At 46.4% G+C, this 15,856-nt stretch overlaps 1 protein-coding gene across 1 annotated transcript in view; it reads left to right on the forward strand.

Annotated features, from left to right (window-relative positions):
- The window catches only part of LOC138567110 (phospholipase A and acyltransferase 3-like), a 104,201-nt gene that overhangs the window by 52,146 nt on the left and 36,199 nt on the right, over positions 1-15,856 (forward strand). The window contains exon 3 of the mRNA XM_069644990.1: positions 11,537-11,805. Coding sequence (XP_069501091.1) covers positions 11,537-11,805 — 269 coding nt within the window. The remainder of the gene's footprint in view (positions 1-11,536; positions 11,806-15,856) is intronic.

Raw genomic sequence — 15,856 nt, forward strand, 5'->3', positions numbered from 1 at the left:
TGCGGTTTTGACTTGTCGTTGGTCTTCCTACTTTCACAGTGCCAGGTAAAACCTCTTCCAGTTCTCAAACGTCAGACTTAAGCCTTCACAGGTTCTTTGCCTCAGGCTCTGTCTCCACCTTGTAGCTTTCTAGGTGTTTCCCAAACCTTGGTTTTCTCAGCATTTATTGTAGATCTCACCCAGTCCTTGTTTCTCCCAGCATTCACTTTAGGTCTCTCCCCAACTGTGGGTTTCTCAGTATTCACTTTTGGTCTCTCCTGGACTTTGCGTTTGTCAACATTCAGTTTAGGTCTCTCCTAGACCTTGGATTTATCAGCATTCACTTTAAGTTTATCTGAGAGCTTTAGTTTCTCAGCATAGCGCCAATGATTCCTCCAGAAAACCTGGCCTGGGAACCTTCTTATGTGGCCAGGGGAAGGCAGACACTTCCTGATCCCGACCCTGGGTGTTATGTTCTGCGGGAGGATCACATAAGGGGGGAAATAGGTCTGGAAGAATGGGAAACCCCCTTACTTAATTTTTCCTGAAACCCAAATCTTTTAATGGCTTATTGCCAAGCAACAGAAGTCAGAAAAACTGGGATGAGGAAGAGGACTGAAGACAAACCGGAGAAGGTGCTTGCCAAGTCGCTGGAAGCCAAAGCCACAGAGGACCAGCAACCGCAGAGAGGATCGCAGGTGAGCAACCCGACCGGTGAGTTTACAGTGAGAAAGTGACTCTGGGATGCTTGAATGCCGCTTGTGTGGTGCAGGTAGACAAGTTCACCCATGTGGGAATGAAAGAGGCGATAAAGTTAATTTTGAATACCGAAATATTACAAAGCAGTGAAAGTGGCCTATTAAGAAACCAAGTGACTGTAAAATTCAGCATGTGAGTTTATGGCAAGTCCACCAACCCGGGTAGGCAACCTTATTAAATGCTAATGCCTGCAACTATTACCCAAGCCAGGAGAATTTAAACCCTGAGCAAAATAGGTCCAACAGACATTGCCAAAGACAAAAGGGGAGTAATAGAAGACCCCAGGGTTGTTTAGTCTGTCATTCATGTATACTGAACTATATAACAACAGCTAATATAAACACACATTACCAAAGCCAAAAAGGAAGCAAAGCAAATCTGTATTGGTGCCAATATATGGTTTCCGGTGCAGTAGGGAAACAAAAGAGTCATATAGGCTGCCCTATTCAGAGGGACAGGAGCATAATTTGCAGAGGAATCTTGAAGAGCATAACATCTTGTTTCCCTGAAAGGTTGATGGAAGTTGAATGCTGCTAACCAAAGAGCACTGTGAAGTTGTTGCAAAGTTGTTCAAGTTGTTGCTACCACTGAAGCACAAGCTGTTTATAAAGAGCTAATTGGGCAGACGAATAAACCCGGGTGGCAAACCTTTGAAGCAGTAGGCCTAGCGTGAGAAGAGACCAGGTAGCAAACTGTGGTCCTGATAAACAAGGTGTTCTCATTTATGGTACTGAAGGGAGAATTGTATAATCCTACCGTGGAGGAGTTACATTTCCTGAAGGCATTTAGTGGTGCCAAAAATCATCCTGACAAAGGCAAACTTGTATATTTCTTGAAGGCATTTAATGGTCGTAAAAATCATCCTGACAGACAATTTGTGTTACCTTATGGAGAAGATTATCCTGAGATACATTTGTATGCGAAGGAGAGAAAGAACATTTTCTTTTGAAGTTTTTGAACTTTCTATTGTCCAGTGGAAGTTACAAAGGACTGTGTTAGAACTTTGTTATCAACCCAGATTTTCGTACTTTTTTTTAACTGTAGAACAAGGACACTGGTGGAATGTGGGGAAGGGGAATTCACCCAGAGGGTAAGCCAGGACTGTGAACATATTACAGGTTCAATTATGATGTTTACTTTATGTTGAATTGCCATGTATTTCCTTATCACTTTGTTGAATGTTAAAGTGTGAGGGACAACTATCCTTTATTACAGTGTTTCTGTTAGTTACTTTAGGCAGGGAAATCCTCATTAGGGTAGGGGCAGAGAGTTGTTCATCCAACCTTTTTGATTTAATAAAATGGCAAATTTGGAAAACTGTTTACAAAGTCGGCCGCCTCAAATTTCTAAATCCTCATAATAGTTAGTTATTTCTCTCTCCCACCATCATTCAGGGACTTTTTCAGGCAGATGATATTATGTGTCTCTCCTGCCTGGGGTCTGTTCTACTGTAAGGCTTTATGAAGCCCTTGACCTTAAGGCTTCTTTTATGTTTCTTTTTTATTTTTATTTAGGCCTTTGGTTTACTTCAATCATTTACCAATTTAGAAAAACACAAAAATAATTCACCAATGACATATAATACTAAATCCATCCAAATAAAATAACATACAGTACAAACGAACAGATTAGAGACCAAAGTAAAACAATAAAACCAGTCTTATTTAGAATACAAGTAACATCATTTTAAAATATGTTTATACATACAAATCAGCCTACAATAAACAGATCAATTAAATCTAAAAGGTTATTCATAATTTCATATTATGACCATTATAAAAATGTGATCTAAGAATATCGTTAATGGAAAAATCACTTTAAAATGTTCACCCCGACACCTATATTCCCACCAGTCAATAATGAGTTCTCATCATTTTAAGTTTGGGACAGGAGAGGGTCAAATGTCTTATTGTTTCTCCTGGTGTTTTGCAAAGTCTACAAATATCAGCCCCTTCATTAATCTGCTTTCTTGAATTAAGCACCTCACTATTTGGAAACAGGTTCAGCCTAACCGGCATGAAAAGGTTTCAATGTTGAGAACTTAGAAATTAACAAAATACTTAGGGAGTACATTTACAGCTTATATGTCTTTGTTTAACCCTTTAAGTGCCATGGGTATTTCTCCCCAGTGGCAGGGCCTTTTTTGGTGATTTCGGTATGTGGCCATTCAATGGCTAGTAACTTTTTTGTTAAATGAGATATCTCAGCCAAATTTGGCTCCTTTTTTCCCACATGTAGGCGGTCATAACGCCACCCAGGAATCCTAGGTTGCTGTAGGGGGGTGAGAGAAAATAGGCAAAAAGGGGGAAAATGTGGTGTTTTTTCAAAAAATGCCAATAAAATGATGTACAAAATATCCTGTGTTTTTTTCCTTGTAAGAGCTAGGAACAAATGGTTTGCTGTGCTGAATTCCCCAATTTCCTGGCTATCAAGAACAGGTTGAGTAGAAACGGAAATAAAATATTTTGATGTGGTTATCAACTATTTTGTGAGAGATAGGCGATTTTGGCAATTTTTGCCAATTGGACATGCATGGACGGAATGGGAGAAAAGGGTAGGAAAGCCGAATTGGAGGACGGAAAGGCATATATTTCTGAAAAGTAGACAAAATTCCAAGTTTAGGAAGGGGTTATTTGCGTAGGTCAGGCAAACACTAGGTAGGGGAAAATGCCATGGATTGGGGGAAAAGCGGGAAAATGACCGAAAAAAAAGGTATGTGTTGGACATGGTTGGCTTGGTACGGCAATGGCTTCTATGAATTGTGAGAAAAGCAATGCTCCGCTACATTCCCATGACTCTTGCAGTTAGGAAAGCACACATTTTTTGAAGTGATTTACAAAACAAGCAATACCACAAGCCAAACACTGAGCCATGGTACACAGGAGTTGAACAGACGCACTTAGCATGTGCAAATCGGTAAAACCAATGTGGTGAGGAACGGCAAGCATTCATTTTTTGAAAGAGCACAGGCAGACCTTTTCAAGGGTAGGTGACTTGTGCAGGTTACAAAAGAGTATGGTGCCTAAAGCAGCGACTAAATGTAGGTCACATTTGGGAAATGAAAGGGTTGTGTGACAAAGGGCACCAGCAAATGGGCCAAAACGTTATGAAAACCACACAAACATAACAGATGGCCTACCGTCCCGCGTTCCCACAGGTGTCCCGATGAAAACGGTACCTCACATGTGTGGGTGCACCTACCTGGGCGCCAAGGGGAAAGCCTAAAGCACAAGTAACCCCAAGTCTGTTTTCAGACCGGAATTTCAGACTTTCTGCCGACCGGCACACCATATAGATATGGCCCTCGGGTGTCCAAGCCACCAAGGAAAACAGGGAACCCCATGCATTTCTGAAAAGAGAACACCGGTGGGAATCCGCAGAGGTATGATTTGCGCAAATCGCCCCAGAATTTATTACCCAGACACCCCGGCAAAGTCCGATGTGGGAAAAAAATGCATTTTCCGCAAATTTCGCTCGGCTCACCCATCGAAACACGCACCCAACAACACATGGCTTACCGTCCCGCGTTTCCACAGGTGTCTCGATGAAAACGGTACCTCACATGTGTGGGTGCACCTACCTAGGCGCCAAGGGTAAAGCCTAAAACACAAGTAACCCCAAGTCTGTTTTCAGACCTGAATTTCAGACGCTCTGCCGACCGGCACACCATACAGATATGGGCCTCTGGTGTCCAAGCCACCAAGGAAAACAGGGAACCCCATGCATTTCCGAAAAGAGGACACCCGTGGGAATCCGCAGAGGTATGATTTGTGCAAATCGCCCAAGAATTTCTTACCCAGACACCCCCGCAAAGTCCGAAATGTGGGAAATAAAACACTTTTTACGCACATTTCGCTCGGCTCACCCATCGAAAAACACCCCCAACAACACATGGCCTACCGACCCGCTTTTCCACAGTGGTCCCGATGAAAACGGTACCTCACATGTGTGGGTGCACCTGCCTGGGCGCCAAGGGGAAAGCCTAAAACACAAGTAACCCCAAGTCTGTTTTCAGACCGGAATTTCAGACGCTCTGCTGACCGGCACACCATACAGATGTGGGCCTCGGGTGTCCAAGCCACCAAGGAAAACAGGGAACCCCATGCATTTACGAAAAGAGGACACCCGTGGGAATCCGCAGAGGTATGATTTGCACAAATCGCCCCAGAATTTATCACCCAGACAACCCCGCAAAGTCTGAAATGTGTGGAAAAAAACGCATTTTCCGCACATTTCGCTCGGCTCACCCATCGAAACACAGCCCCAACAACACATGGCCTACCGACCCGCGTTTCCACAGGTGTCCCGATGAAAACGGTACCTCACATGTGTGGGTGCACCTACCTGGGCGCCAAGGGGAAAGCCTAAAACACAAGTAACCCCAAGTCTGTTTTCAGACCGGAATTTCAGACGCTCCAGGACCGGCACACCCTGCAGATATGGGCCTCGGGTGTCCAAGCCACCAAGGAAAACAGGAACCCCATGCATTTCCGAAAAGAGGACACCCGTGGGAATCCGCAGAGGTATGATTTGCGCTAATCGCCCCAGAATGTATTACCCAGACACCCCCGCAAAGTCCGAAATGTGGGGAAAAAAACACATTTTCTGCACATTTCACTCGGCTCACCCATCGAAACACGCCCCAACAACACATGGCCTACCGTCCCGCGTTCCCACAGGTGTCCCGATGAAAACGGTACCTCACGTGTGTGGGTGCACCTACCGGGGCGCCAAGGGGAAAGCCTAAAACACAAGTAACCCCAAATCTGTTTTCAGACCGGAATTTCAGACGCTCTGCCGACCGGCACACCATACAGATATGAGCCTCGGGTGTCCAATGCACCAAGGAAAACAGGGAACCCCATGCATTTCCGAAAAGAGCACACCCGTGGGAATCCGCAGAGGTATGATTTGTGCAAATCGCCCCAGAATTTATTACCCAGACACCCCCGCAAAATCCGAAATGTGGGAAAAAAAACGCATTTTCCGCACATTTCGCTCGGCTCACCCATCGAAACACGCCCCCAACAACACAGCGTCCTGCGTTTCCACAGGTGTCCTGATGAAAACGGTACCTCACATGTGTGGGTGCACCTACCTGGGAGCCAAGGGGAAAGCCTAAAACACAAGTAACACCAAGTCTGTTTTCAGACCCGAATTTCATTCGCTCTGCCGACCGGCACACCATAAAGATATGGGCCTCAGGTGTCCAAGCCACCAAGGAAAACAGGGAACCCCATGCACTTCCGAAAAGAGGACACCCCTGGGAATCCGCAGAGGTATGATTTGTGCAAATCGCCCCAGAATTTATTACCCAGACACCCCCGCAAAATCCGAAATGTGGGAAAAAAAACGCATTTTCCGCACATTTCGCTCGGCTCACCCACCGAAACACGCCCCCAACAACACAGGGTCCTGCGTTTCCACAGGTGTCCTGATGAAAACGGTACCTCACATGTGTGGGTGCACCTACCTGGGAGCCAAGGGGAAAGCCTAAAACACAAGTAACCCCAAGTCTGTTTTCAGACTCAAATTTCAGACGCTCTGCCGACCGGCACACCATACAGATATGGGCCTCGGGTGTCCAAGCCACCAAGGAAAACAGTGAACCCCATGCATTTCCGAAAAGAGGACACCCGTGGGAATCCGCAGAGGTATGATTAGCGCAAATCGCCCCGGAATTTATTACCCATACACCCCCGCAAAGTCCGAAATGTGGGGAAAAAAACGCATTTTCCGCACATTTCGCTCGGCTCACCCATCGAAACACGCCCCCAACAACACATGGCCTACCGTCCCGTGTTCCCACAGGTGTCCCAATGAAAGCAGTACCTCACATGTGTGGGTGCACCTACCTGGGTGCCAAGGGGAAAGACTAAAACACAAGTAACCCCAAGTCTGTTTTCAGACTCGAATTTCAGACGCTCTGCCGACCGGCACACCATACAGATATGGGCCTCGGGTGTCCAAGCCACCAAGGAAAACAGTGAACCCCATGCATTTCTGAAAAGAGGAAACCCGTGGGAATCCACAGAGGTATGATTTGCGCAAATCGGCCCAGAAGTTATTACCCAAACACCCACACAAAGTCCGAAATGTGGGGAAAAAAACACATTTTTCACTTTGTCGGGGATTCTGGGTAAAACATTCTGGTCCGCTTCACGCAAGTTGTCCCTCTGTGGATTCTTACTGGTGTCCTCTTTTCAGAAGTGCATGGGGTTCCCATTTTTGCTTGGTGGCTTGGACACCCTATGCCCAAATCTGTAGGTTATCTCTCCAAACCCTTTTGTGGTTACCAGTGGGTTAGCCTTTTCCCTTTGCGGCTAGATTGGTGAACCCACACATATGAGGTACCGTTTTCGTTGGGACACCTGTGGGAACGCGGGAAGGTATGACATCTGTTGTTGGTGGCGTGTTTCGGTGGTTGAGCAGAGTGAAATGTCTGGAAATTGTGTTTTTTACCCCCAAATTTGGATATTGCTGGGGGTTCTGGGTAGTAGATTCTGGGCCGCTTCGCGCAAGACAGACCTCTGTGCATTCCCACGGGTGTCCTCTTTTGGGAAATGCATGGGGTTCCCTGTTTTCCTTGCTGGCTTCGACACCCTAGGCCAAAATCTGTAGGTTGCCCACATGAACAAATTGTGCTGTGGCGAAAGGCTTGGGGTTACCAGCGGGTTACCCTTTTCCTTTTGCGCCCCCGGTAGGTGCACCCACACATGCGAGGTACAGGCGACCATGTAGCCATGTGCTAAAATTCTCGAAGGCAACATAGGGAGCAGCACTTCTACTGCACTGCCGTACCATAAACAGGGATGCACGCACACATGTTCCACTTACCATAATGCAGAAACATACCACAGTGTTTGGCACCGCTACCCACTTCCATGCACAAAGCAGGGTTTTAGTGGCAACCAAACAACAAAATCTTCACACCATTTGCTCCGCTCGCAACACTGTGCTACGTGCATAGAAGCAATACTGCATAGTGCACTACAACACTTAATAATCTGCACAATGCAGACTACCTAAGCACATATAAGAACCAGTTTAACTGTACCCTCTTCTATATGGACAGTATTCCAACCCTGCACCCAGTGGACACACTGCAGGACTCCTCACTGCAGCACGCTATGTTTTAATGTTCTTCCAAGCCCTTTCGCCGCTGTTTTGTCCTCGGACACAACATGCCGGAAGTATGGGAAACTTATGACACACATCACGTCACCGCACACTGCAGTTCAATCAAATTTGTGACCGCGCAGCGACCAGGGAAATGGGACACCGGAGCGGAGCCAGATATGACTAACTTTAGTGGGCACACTGGTACATAGAAGAGCCCCAGCCATGCACACAATGCCGTAAGGGCTTGCCACACACACCACAACACTCTCCTCTGATAGACCATGGCAGCGTTTCCCCAAAACCTTGACGCACAGCACGCTCCTCTCCAGCCAACCACCGGCCGCGTCCAAAGTTCGCCGACAGCACAGCGTACTGCAAGCGGAGCGACCAGGGAAATGGGTCCGCGTAGCGGAGCCAGATATCACCAATTCTTTTAGATATGAATTTCAGTTCTTTGCAACAAAAGTACTGGTCGGATTACCACCAAACACACAAAAGCACGCTTTCTGGCACAATCCCCCGCTCCTGCCGCAAATTTGGTGCAAATCCATCTAGCCGTTCGGCCTGTAGCCGTGCGCAAAGTTTTCACCCATTCAGTCTATGGGAAAGAAAAAAATGTGGGACCCCCTCCATAACTTTTCCCCCCTGCACAAAACCTCATCAAACTTGCCGAGAAAATTCAGAGCGGCTCATATACTTTTTTTGCAAAGTTTGGTGAGGATACCTCCAGGGGGAGCCAAGTTATAAGCCGCAGAAAAAGTGGTCTTCCTATGAGTTTAGCAACCTAACCATAACTACACTGCCGCTACCGGGGGCCGTGTAATATAAAACAAATTCTTGTTTGTTTGTGGGTTTGTATAATGATAATGATGTGTTATTTATATAGCGCCTTCATCCAAAGCGCTTTACAGAGCACATATTTACATACAATATCACCCAACCGAAATTGGACCTCGGAAGGATGAAAGGCTGAGTTGGCCTTGCTGGGATTCGAACCTGCGACCTGCAGATCACACTCAGATCACAGCAGCGGGCGCCCAACCCGCTGAGCTATCTTAACGGCGTTGATCTTGAGGACGTAACTCCTCATGAACGTTGAGGGGTGGCATTATGAATTTTGCATGGAATATTCTTTATTTCATTGCCGAATTAATGCAACTATTTCTAGCTCGATATGTCATCCTGTTACCAAGATAATTAATTAATTTTTTGGTTTTTCGGCATTACAATTTGTGGTTTTCCGTGCGCCATCTACATGTCATATGTAGAAAGTGCTCATCAACACACTGTCTGTGCTAAACTTGTCTTGGGTTTTTTTAGGAGAGAGTTAGTGTGTCTTTCTTTTCATTGAATTGTTTTGCAATAAACTCGATACATGTTAATTTCACTAATTAATTGAACACCACATTTTTATTTACCTCCCATTTAAATTCTCACATGAATATCATATTTGTATGCTTGCTCAGATTATTTGCAGTGTGTGTTAAAATGTCCATTGCTGCTAACAACACTGCAAATAATCAGAGTAACCATACAAATATGATATTCATGTGAGAATTTAAATCGGAGATAAATGAAAATTTGTTGTTCAATTAATTCGTGAAATTAACAAGATCGCGTTTTTCCTTTGTGGCAAACAACAATATTTGTTCATCTTTTTTGTGAAATATGAAAAGAAATATGAGAATGGACTTAAGCTAGTCCATATATAATATGCACGTATTTACATATTTAAAGATTTTATTTTTCATGTTAATGAATCTATTAAATATCAGGAATTGGAATAGTTTCTGAAAAGCAGTTACACTCTTATGTTGTGCATATCAAAAACTGAGTGGCACTAACAAATAAAACATTTCGTTTTTTCTCCTAAAGTTATGAATAAATCAAATAAAACTATTAACTTGAATAAAATATATTACCATTACAACTTCAATTAATCTGTATTGAAGAGATTTCTTCCTCAAAAGGAGAGTGAGAAGGTTCCAACAGAGTTCTGTTGTACATTATTTTTGATCGATAAGCCAGCTGACAACTAGTATGATAAGTTCAATGGGTTAGGATCACAGAGAGTCTTTTGCCACAGTTGTCTGTGGACGTATGGCAATCTGAGGTTCGAATACCAAGCAGATTCAACTCTACTTCCTTCTGTGGTGGATACATTGAGTACTTTTAAGTGGGAAGAATCTGACATGAAGTGCTGTACGCAAACGTGATATTGTTATTCTTGTCTTCATAAGGATGAAAGGCTGAGTCCTCCCTGCATCCTACCAAACCTATGATCTACAGGTTGCACACAGCTATCTACAGCAGGCTTGTTAACTCACTGGGATTGCGTACTGGCGCATTGGACCTGAAAGTACCTCAACCTTTTGACCTTTGAACGACTTTGAATTTCCCAGTTGCCTCAAACTTGACTTCAGGATCAAAGCTTGTATGGAGATTCATGGAGATTGAAGAACATTCACTATGCTTCTGGAACTCCTTCATACTTCTTATGCAGCCAGCAAACTTCTTTTTGCAATGTTTGCCCATGCTTTGTCCACAGTTTTATAACACACTTTTCACAACGATCAGTGAACAAGGCTCCTGGGACCAGATCCCATCTGAAGCTCTAGAGGGGAGATGCAGGGCTAAGCAATGCACGTAGATGAGCAGAAACAGGAGCAGCAAAGTATGATGGTGATAGCTAAAGACCTGAATACAGTGCTGGAGTGGAGGTGGGGTTCTATAACTATGGATTATCACGTGCAAGGGAGGCTCACAGGTAATAAAAGGAAGTTATTCCCAGGGAGAAATAATTGGCTATCCAGTGAGCAGCTGCCTCAATGAACGATGGAACAAAAATTGAAATAACACCTGGAAGAAAGAAATACCAGTCCTAAGTGAATGCTGGAGAAAACCACAGGAAAAGGTTTCTGTGTTTTTTTTAATCAATGGCCCAAGCGGTGTAGCTGCAGTGGCCCCTGCACAACCACGGATGTGAAGGAACCACAACAGCCGTTTCTGCACACCACACAGTAATGACAGTTCTGCTGACAGTGAAACCTTCATGTATGTGCTTTATGCACTTTGAAAAGCTGCATTATCCCATTCCTCAGGCATCCTTATTAAATGCAATTTGTGATGTCATTATTAGCTTCAGCAAATGTTTTTTGTCCAGTATCCGGATGTGGGGTGATGCAGAGGCGGGTGGGAGTAGGTGGATGAGGGTGTACATTGATTTTTCATGATTTCTACCTGCTGTGTGCATTGGGGATGGTGGACAGAAAAATAAACATTCTCCAAATGCATGCAGTAGTTCTCAGGAATGAGCATTTCCTAATATCATTCACAAGACTAAACAGATGTGTGTGGTTAATGTTCATTAAAAGAGAGCGGGTTCAGAGGAGAATCCCTCAGGAATTAATCAACAAGTTTTTTTGGTGTAAGTAAGGGAAATAGAAAATGGGCAGATGGCACAGGCATAGGTTTTCCATGTCTGTCCTATTTTTTTCATTTCACGAGACAGGCAAATAGGGAGTGTGAAACTGAGGGACGAACATGGGGATAATACGAAACCTCTGGTATCATACAGCATTAATTAACACAAGCCATTCTGCAGTGAGGATTGTCTGTCCAAATATTGGTAGCATGCACATCACTCATTTATCACAACACTCTCTTTGGGTTGCAGGTGAATATGCTTCGGCCGGATCATCGAGTATAATGTCTGTATTTGCTGAAAGAGCTGAGGTGAAGAGAGAACTTCTGGCGGTGGTGGCAGGGAGCAACAAATATTCTGTAAACAACAAGTACGACAGCGAGTATTCACCACAGCCCCGCACAAAAATTGTACGAATGGCTGAACAGTGTGTTGGGAAAACAATGCCATACTCCGTGACCAGTAATAACTGTGAGCACTTTGTCACTGATCTACGATACGGGGTCAAGAAGAGCAAACAGGTCAGTATCATTCCTATCTACATCTATCTCTAGAGGTGGTAGGCTCTATATCCCCCAGGCTAAGCCCACCCCAGCACTGCCACCTACCTTCTCGGTCATTCGGCCCATGAAACATGTGTCAGTGTATGCTTTTGCTGCTACTTTCTCTGCTCCTCCTACACCTGCAGCTGACTTACACTCTGACACAGCCCTCTCTAACCTGAATCTTTCTATCTCCAACACTTTGGACGTCCTTGCCCCTGTCATGAGAATCCATCTGAACCTACCTCCAAGTGCAACTCTAGGTATGACTCCGACCTCACCATCCTGAAATGCAAGTGCAGGGTGACTGAGAGGAAGTGGAGGGCATCGGAAGTATCCTCTAAAAATGGGTTTACCGCCTACTCCAAAGGCAAAACAGACTCTCTGTCCTGTCCAAGAAAAGAGTCCACATCCAAGCCCGTGTATCTGTGGACTCTAACAAGATGGCCAAACTCTTTAAATTCTGCAAGGAGCTGGCCAATCCTCCTGCAGGCTCCTCCTCTTCTGTTCCATCACAGGCCCTCTGTACGGCACTGGCTTCTCACTTCACCACTAAAACTCAGGACATTCTGTCCTCTCTCTGCTCTTCTTCTCCCTCTCCTGGCCCCCCTCTGGCCACCTTACACTCTCCTCCTCCTTTCTCCTCCTTTCTTCTCTTTCTCTTCGACTACACCTGACAATGTTTCTAGACACGTTCTATCTATGAAAGTGTCGTCCAAAAAGGTGCTTCCCTGCTCCTCCAGGACCATCAAGGACCACATTGATACCCTCGCTCCAGCCTCGGACGATTTCTGCAATCATCAATTTGCCTCTGGAACTTTCCCCTCCCTCCGCAACCACTCCCTTGTGCACCCCCTCCTTAAAAGGCCTTCTGCAGATCCTACCTGTCTGGCAAACTGTCACCCAATCTCTATCACTCCTTTTCTGGGCAAACTCCTGGAAAAGCTGGCCATCTCCCAGCTTACTTTCCACACTGAATCTGTTGGTTGTCTCCATGACCATCAGTCTGGCTTCAGAGACTGCTCTGCTGAACACCTGTGAAGATCTGCTCACTAATCTTGATTCAAGCCTTCCTTCTGTCTTCATCCTTCTTGATCTTTCCTCTGCTTTTGACACGGCCAATCACACCATCCTGATCAATCGACTTTTGAGAACCTGGGCATCACAGATCAGGCCCTGGAGTGGTTGACCTCCTTCCTCCTGGACCGACCCTCCCAGGTCCAACTTGGTCCTTCCTCTCCACCACCTCCCTCTCCTCATGTGGTGTTCCCCAGGGCTCTAACCTCTCACCCTGGCTCTTCAATGTCTACTTGGCCCCTTTGGCCCACCTGATCTATACCTTCTCCTCTAACTTTCAATGTTAAGCGGATGACACTCAGTACTCTTTCAGGCTTGCCTCATTCTCCTCTCGCGCTCATTCCTGACTGTCTATCCAGTATTCAGGATTTTTGCACCTCCAACGATCTCTACCTTAATGCCAGTAAGACTGAGATCCTTCTCATTGGGAGCGCTCCTGCCGCTTTCCCTCTTCCAATCTGGCCGCCCTCCTTGGGCCCTCTTCCTTTGCCTTCCTGTGAGGCAAAAATCCTTGGTGTCATCTTCGACTCCACTCTCTTCTTCTCTCCTCACATCACGTACCTTGCCAAGAAAGCCCACTACCAGATGCACCTATTCAGAGGTATTCTTCCTTTTCTCACTTTCCCCCATAAACTCACTGTCTCCAGAGCCCTGGTTCTCTCTAGGGTGGACTACTGCCTTCCTCTACTCTCCGCCCCCTGCACCTATCTGCCCTCTGCACCTAATCCAGAACAGGACTGCAAGAATTATCCTTGGCCTCAAGCCCAGGGGCTGTATCTCTCCAGCCCTGAAATCCCTCCACTGGCTCCCAGTGGCTGCAAGGATCAAGTTGAAGACCCACTGCATCGTCCACAACTTGTTGGACTGGGACAAGAAATAGGCCCGCACACCCAAAAAAAAGTGGCCCACCCCTCGCCTCAAAAAAGTGGCCCACCCCTCGCCTCAAAAAAGTGGCCCTCAAACCATCATCCGTGAATCGCGTCAATTCACGACTTTACAGAAAATGCTACTTATGGAGGGTTCATGTGTCTGTTACATTACAACATAACTCATAAAATAACATAACTTTGCATACAAAAATGGATCACCATATGTATCATTAATATCTGTGTGTATAGATCCATATTGTCAAATTACTGTGATGCAAGCAGACGTCCAAGGCCAAATAATATGCTATTGTATAGCACTTACGCTTAAGCTCTTTTTTATAGAACAAATATGCATACAATATCTTGCAACCGGTGTTGGTACTCATTTATCGACCTCAGAAGGAGGAAAGGCTGAGATGGCCGTGCTGGGATTCGAATCTGCAACCTGCAACCTGCAGATCACACACACACACATTGCAGCAGCGAGTGCTCAACCCACTGAGCTATCATATCAGCTATAGTAAAATGATCAATTATTATGTAGTGGATACCATTAAACTGGTAACTGAGATTTAACAGCAGACCAGTTAAGTTCTCTTTGGCATGGCCTCTGCCAAACCTATGTCAAATACCAACGTGCCCCAGCTCCCCCATTCCATCCCAGCTGGAAGGGTCAGCATTTCATCAGTTCTGTGCTTACCTTCTGCTCGCACCGCGCATGATGCACGCTTTTCTGCTTCCGCTTGGGTAACGGAGGCACAGCATTATTTGCACCAAGAGTACACATGCACTAAGGATCTGGGCAGGGATTTCAATTAATTGCCACTTGGCTCTAAACCCAGAAACCTAAATTGGCAGCTCTACCCTGGACCCTGGGTATATGCCTCCAGCATGGCAGATTTCGTGTCATAATATGGGTCCCAGAAGCTGTCGCTGGCCACATCTTTCACGATAAGTCAGTGAAAGGTGTGATTCTGGTTTATGAACTTCTACTCTACATGGCTAAAGGCTGTATTCAGGGAATATGGCCTGAGAGGAAGTAAACATATGTCGACCATCAAGCCCAAACACTATAGAAATTCTGTATGAACCGCAAGGGTACAACGTAATGTGTCCATGCGGTGCTGGCTAGTATCAGGGCGGCGCATCTCTTACCTCAGTTCAGGGCCGTTTGCGTCTCTGTCTCTCGCTACCAGCAGCAGCAGGTAGGCAGTCTCAGCCTCAGGCGCGTGCCTGTGGTGGTGGTGAGTGGGCTGTGGGGTAGGGGGTTGGTGGGTTGCCTCTGTGCTGGCTGGCTGACTGGCACGGGAGGCTGGCTGAGTCAGTGCCGCTCTGTACCCTCCTGGGCTGGCTGGGGCGGCGGCCCTATCTGGCTGCTGCTTCACACTGCTGCTTTGCCTGAGTGGTCCTCGATGTCTGGACTCTGAGTCCGTCGGAGACAGACTGCCTGAGGACAGCGGCCACCTGGCCTCCTCCGGACAACAGCCTCCTCCTCCTCCACCTTGACTCGCGCGGCCCTGGTCCTCCCGAGTCCTGGATTCCTGGGCCCTGGCAGTGATCCTCCTTTTTGTCTGTGCGTTTGTGGCTGAAGCCTGAAGGAGCTCTGCAAGCTGCAGCCCGACCTCTCTGCGCTGTGAGTCTGTGTCAGGGCGGTTCAGCTCAGCACAGTCGACAGCCGGGTCAGAGAGAGGCTGCCGGGCCGAAGCAAAATATAGTCGGTAGGGGGCGGGCATTGAGGGCTGGTGGCGGCACGAAGTCTCGCTGCAGGCATCCTGGCTCCAGGCTCCTCAGCCTGCCCTGCTGCCTCAGACCAGGTGTGAGTTCTCACACTGACACGTTGCTGCAAACAAACACCACACTCTCTCGTCATGAGTGACACACTCTCTGTGTGAGCGGAGCGGGAGCCAGGCCCGAGCACCGTCCGGTCCGGACCGCCCCTCCATTTTGTTGTGTGCATAACCATAATTGCATGCATGCTGATGATGCATGCATAATAATTTATGATGCACTGCCCACATCATGCATGCATGCAAATTAAAGCAAGGTAACAAGTGTTACCTTGCTTTGATTATGCTGCCCCGGCC

This window comes from Ambystoma mexicanum, chromosome 2p (assembly GCF_040938575.1).
Source record: "Ambystoma mexicanum isolate Mex_15411 chromosome 2p, UKY_AmexF1_1, whole genome shotgun sequence".
NCBI lineage: Eukaryota > Metazoa > Chordata > Amphibia > Caudata > Ambystomatidae > Ambystoma > Ambystoma mexicanum.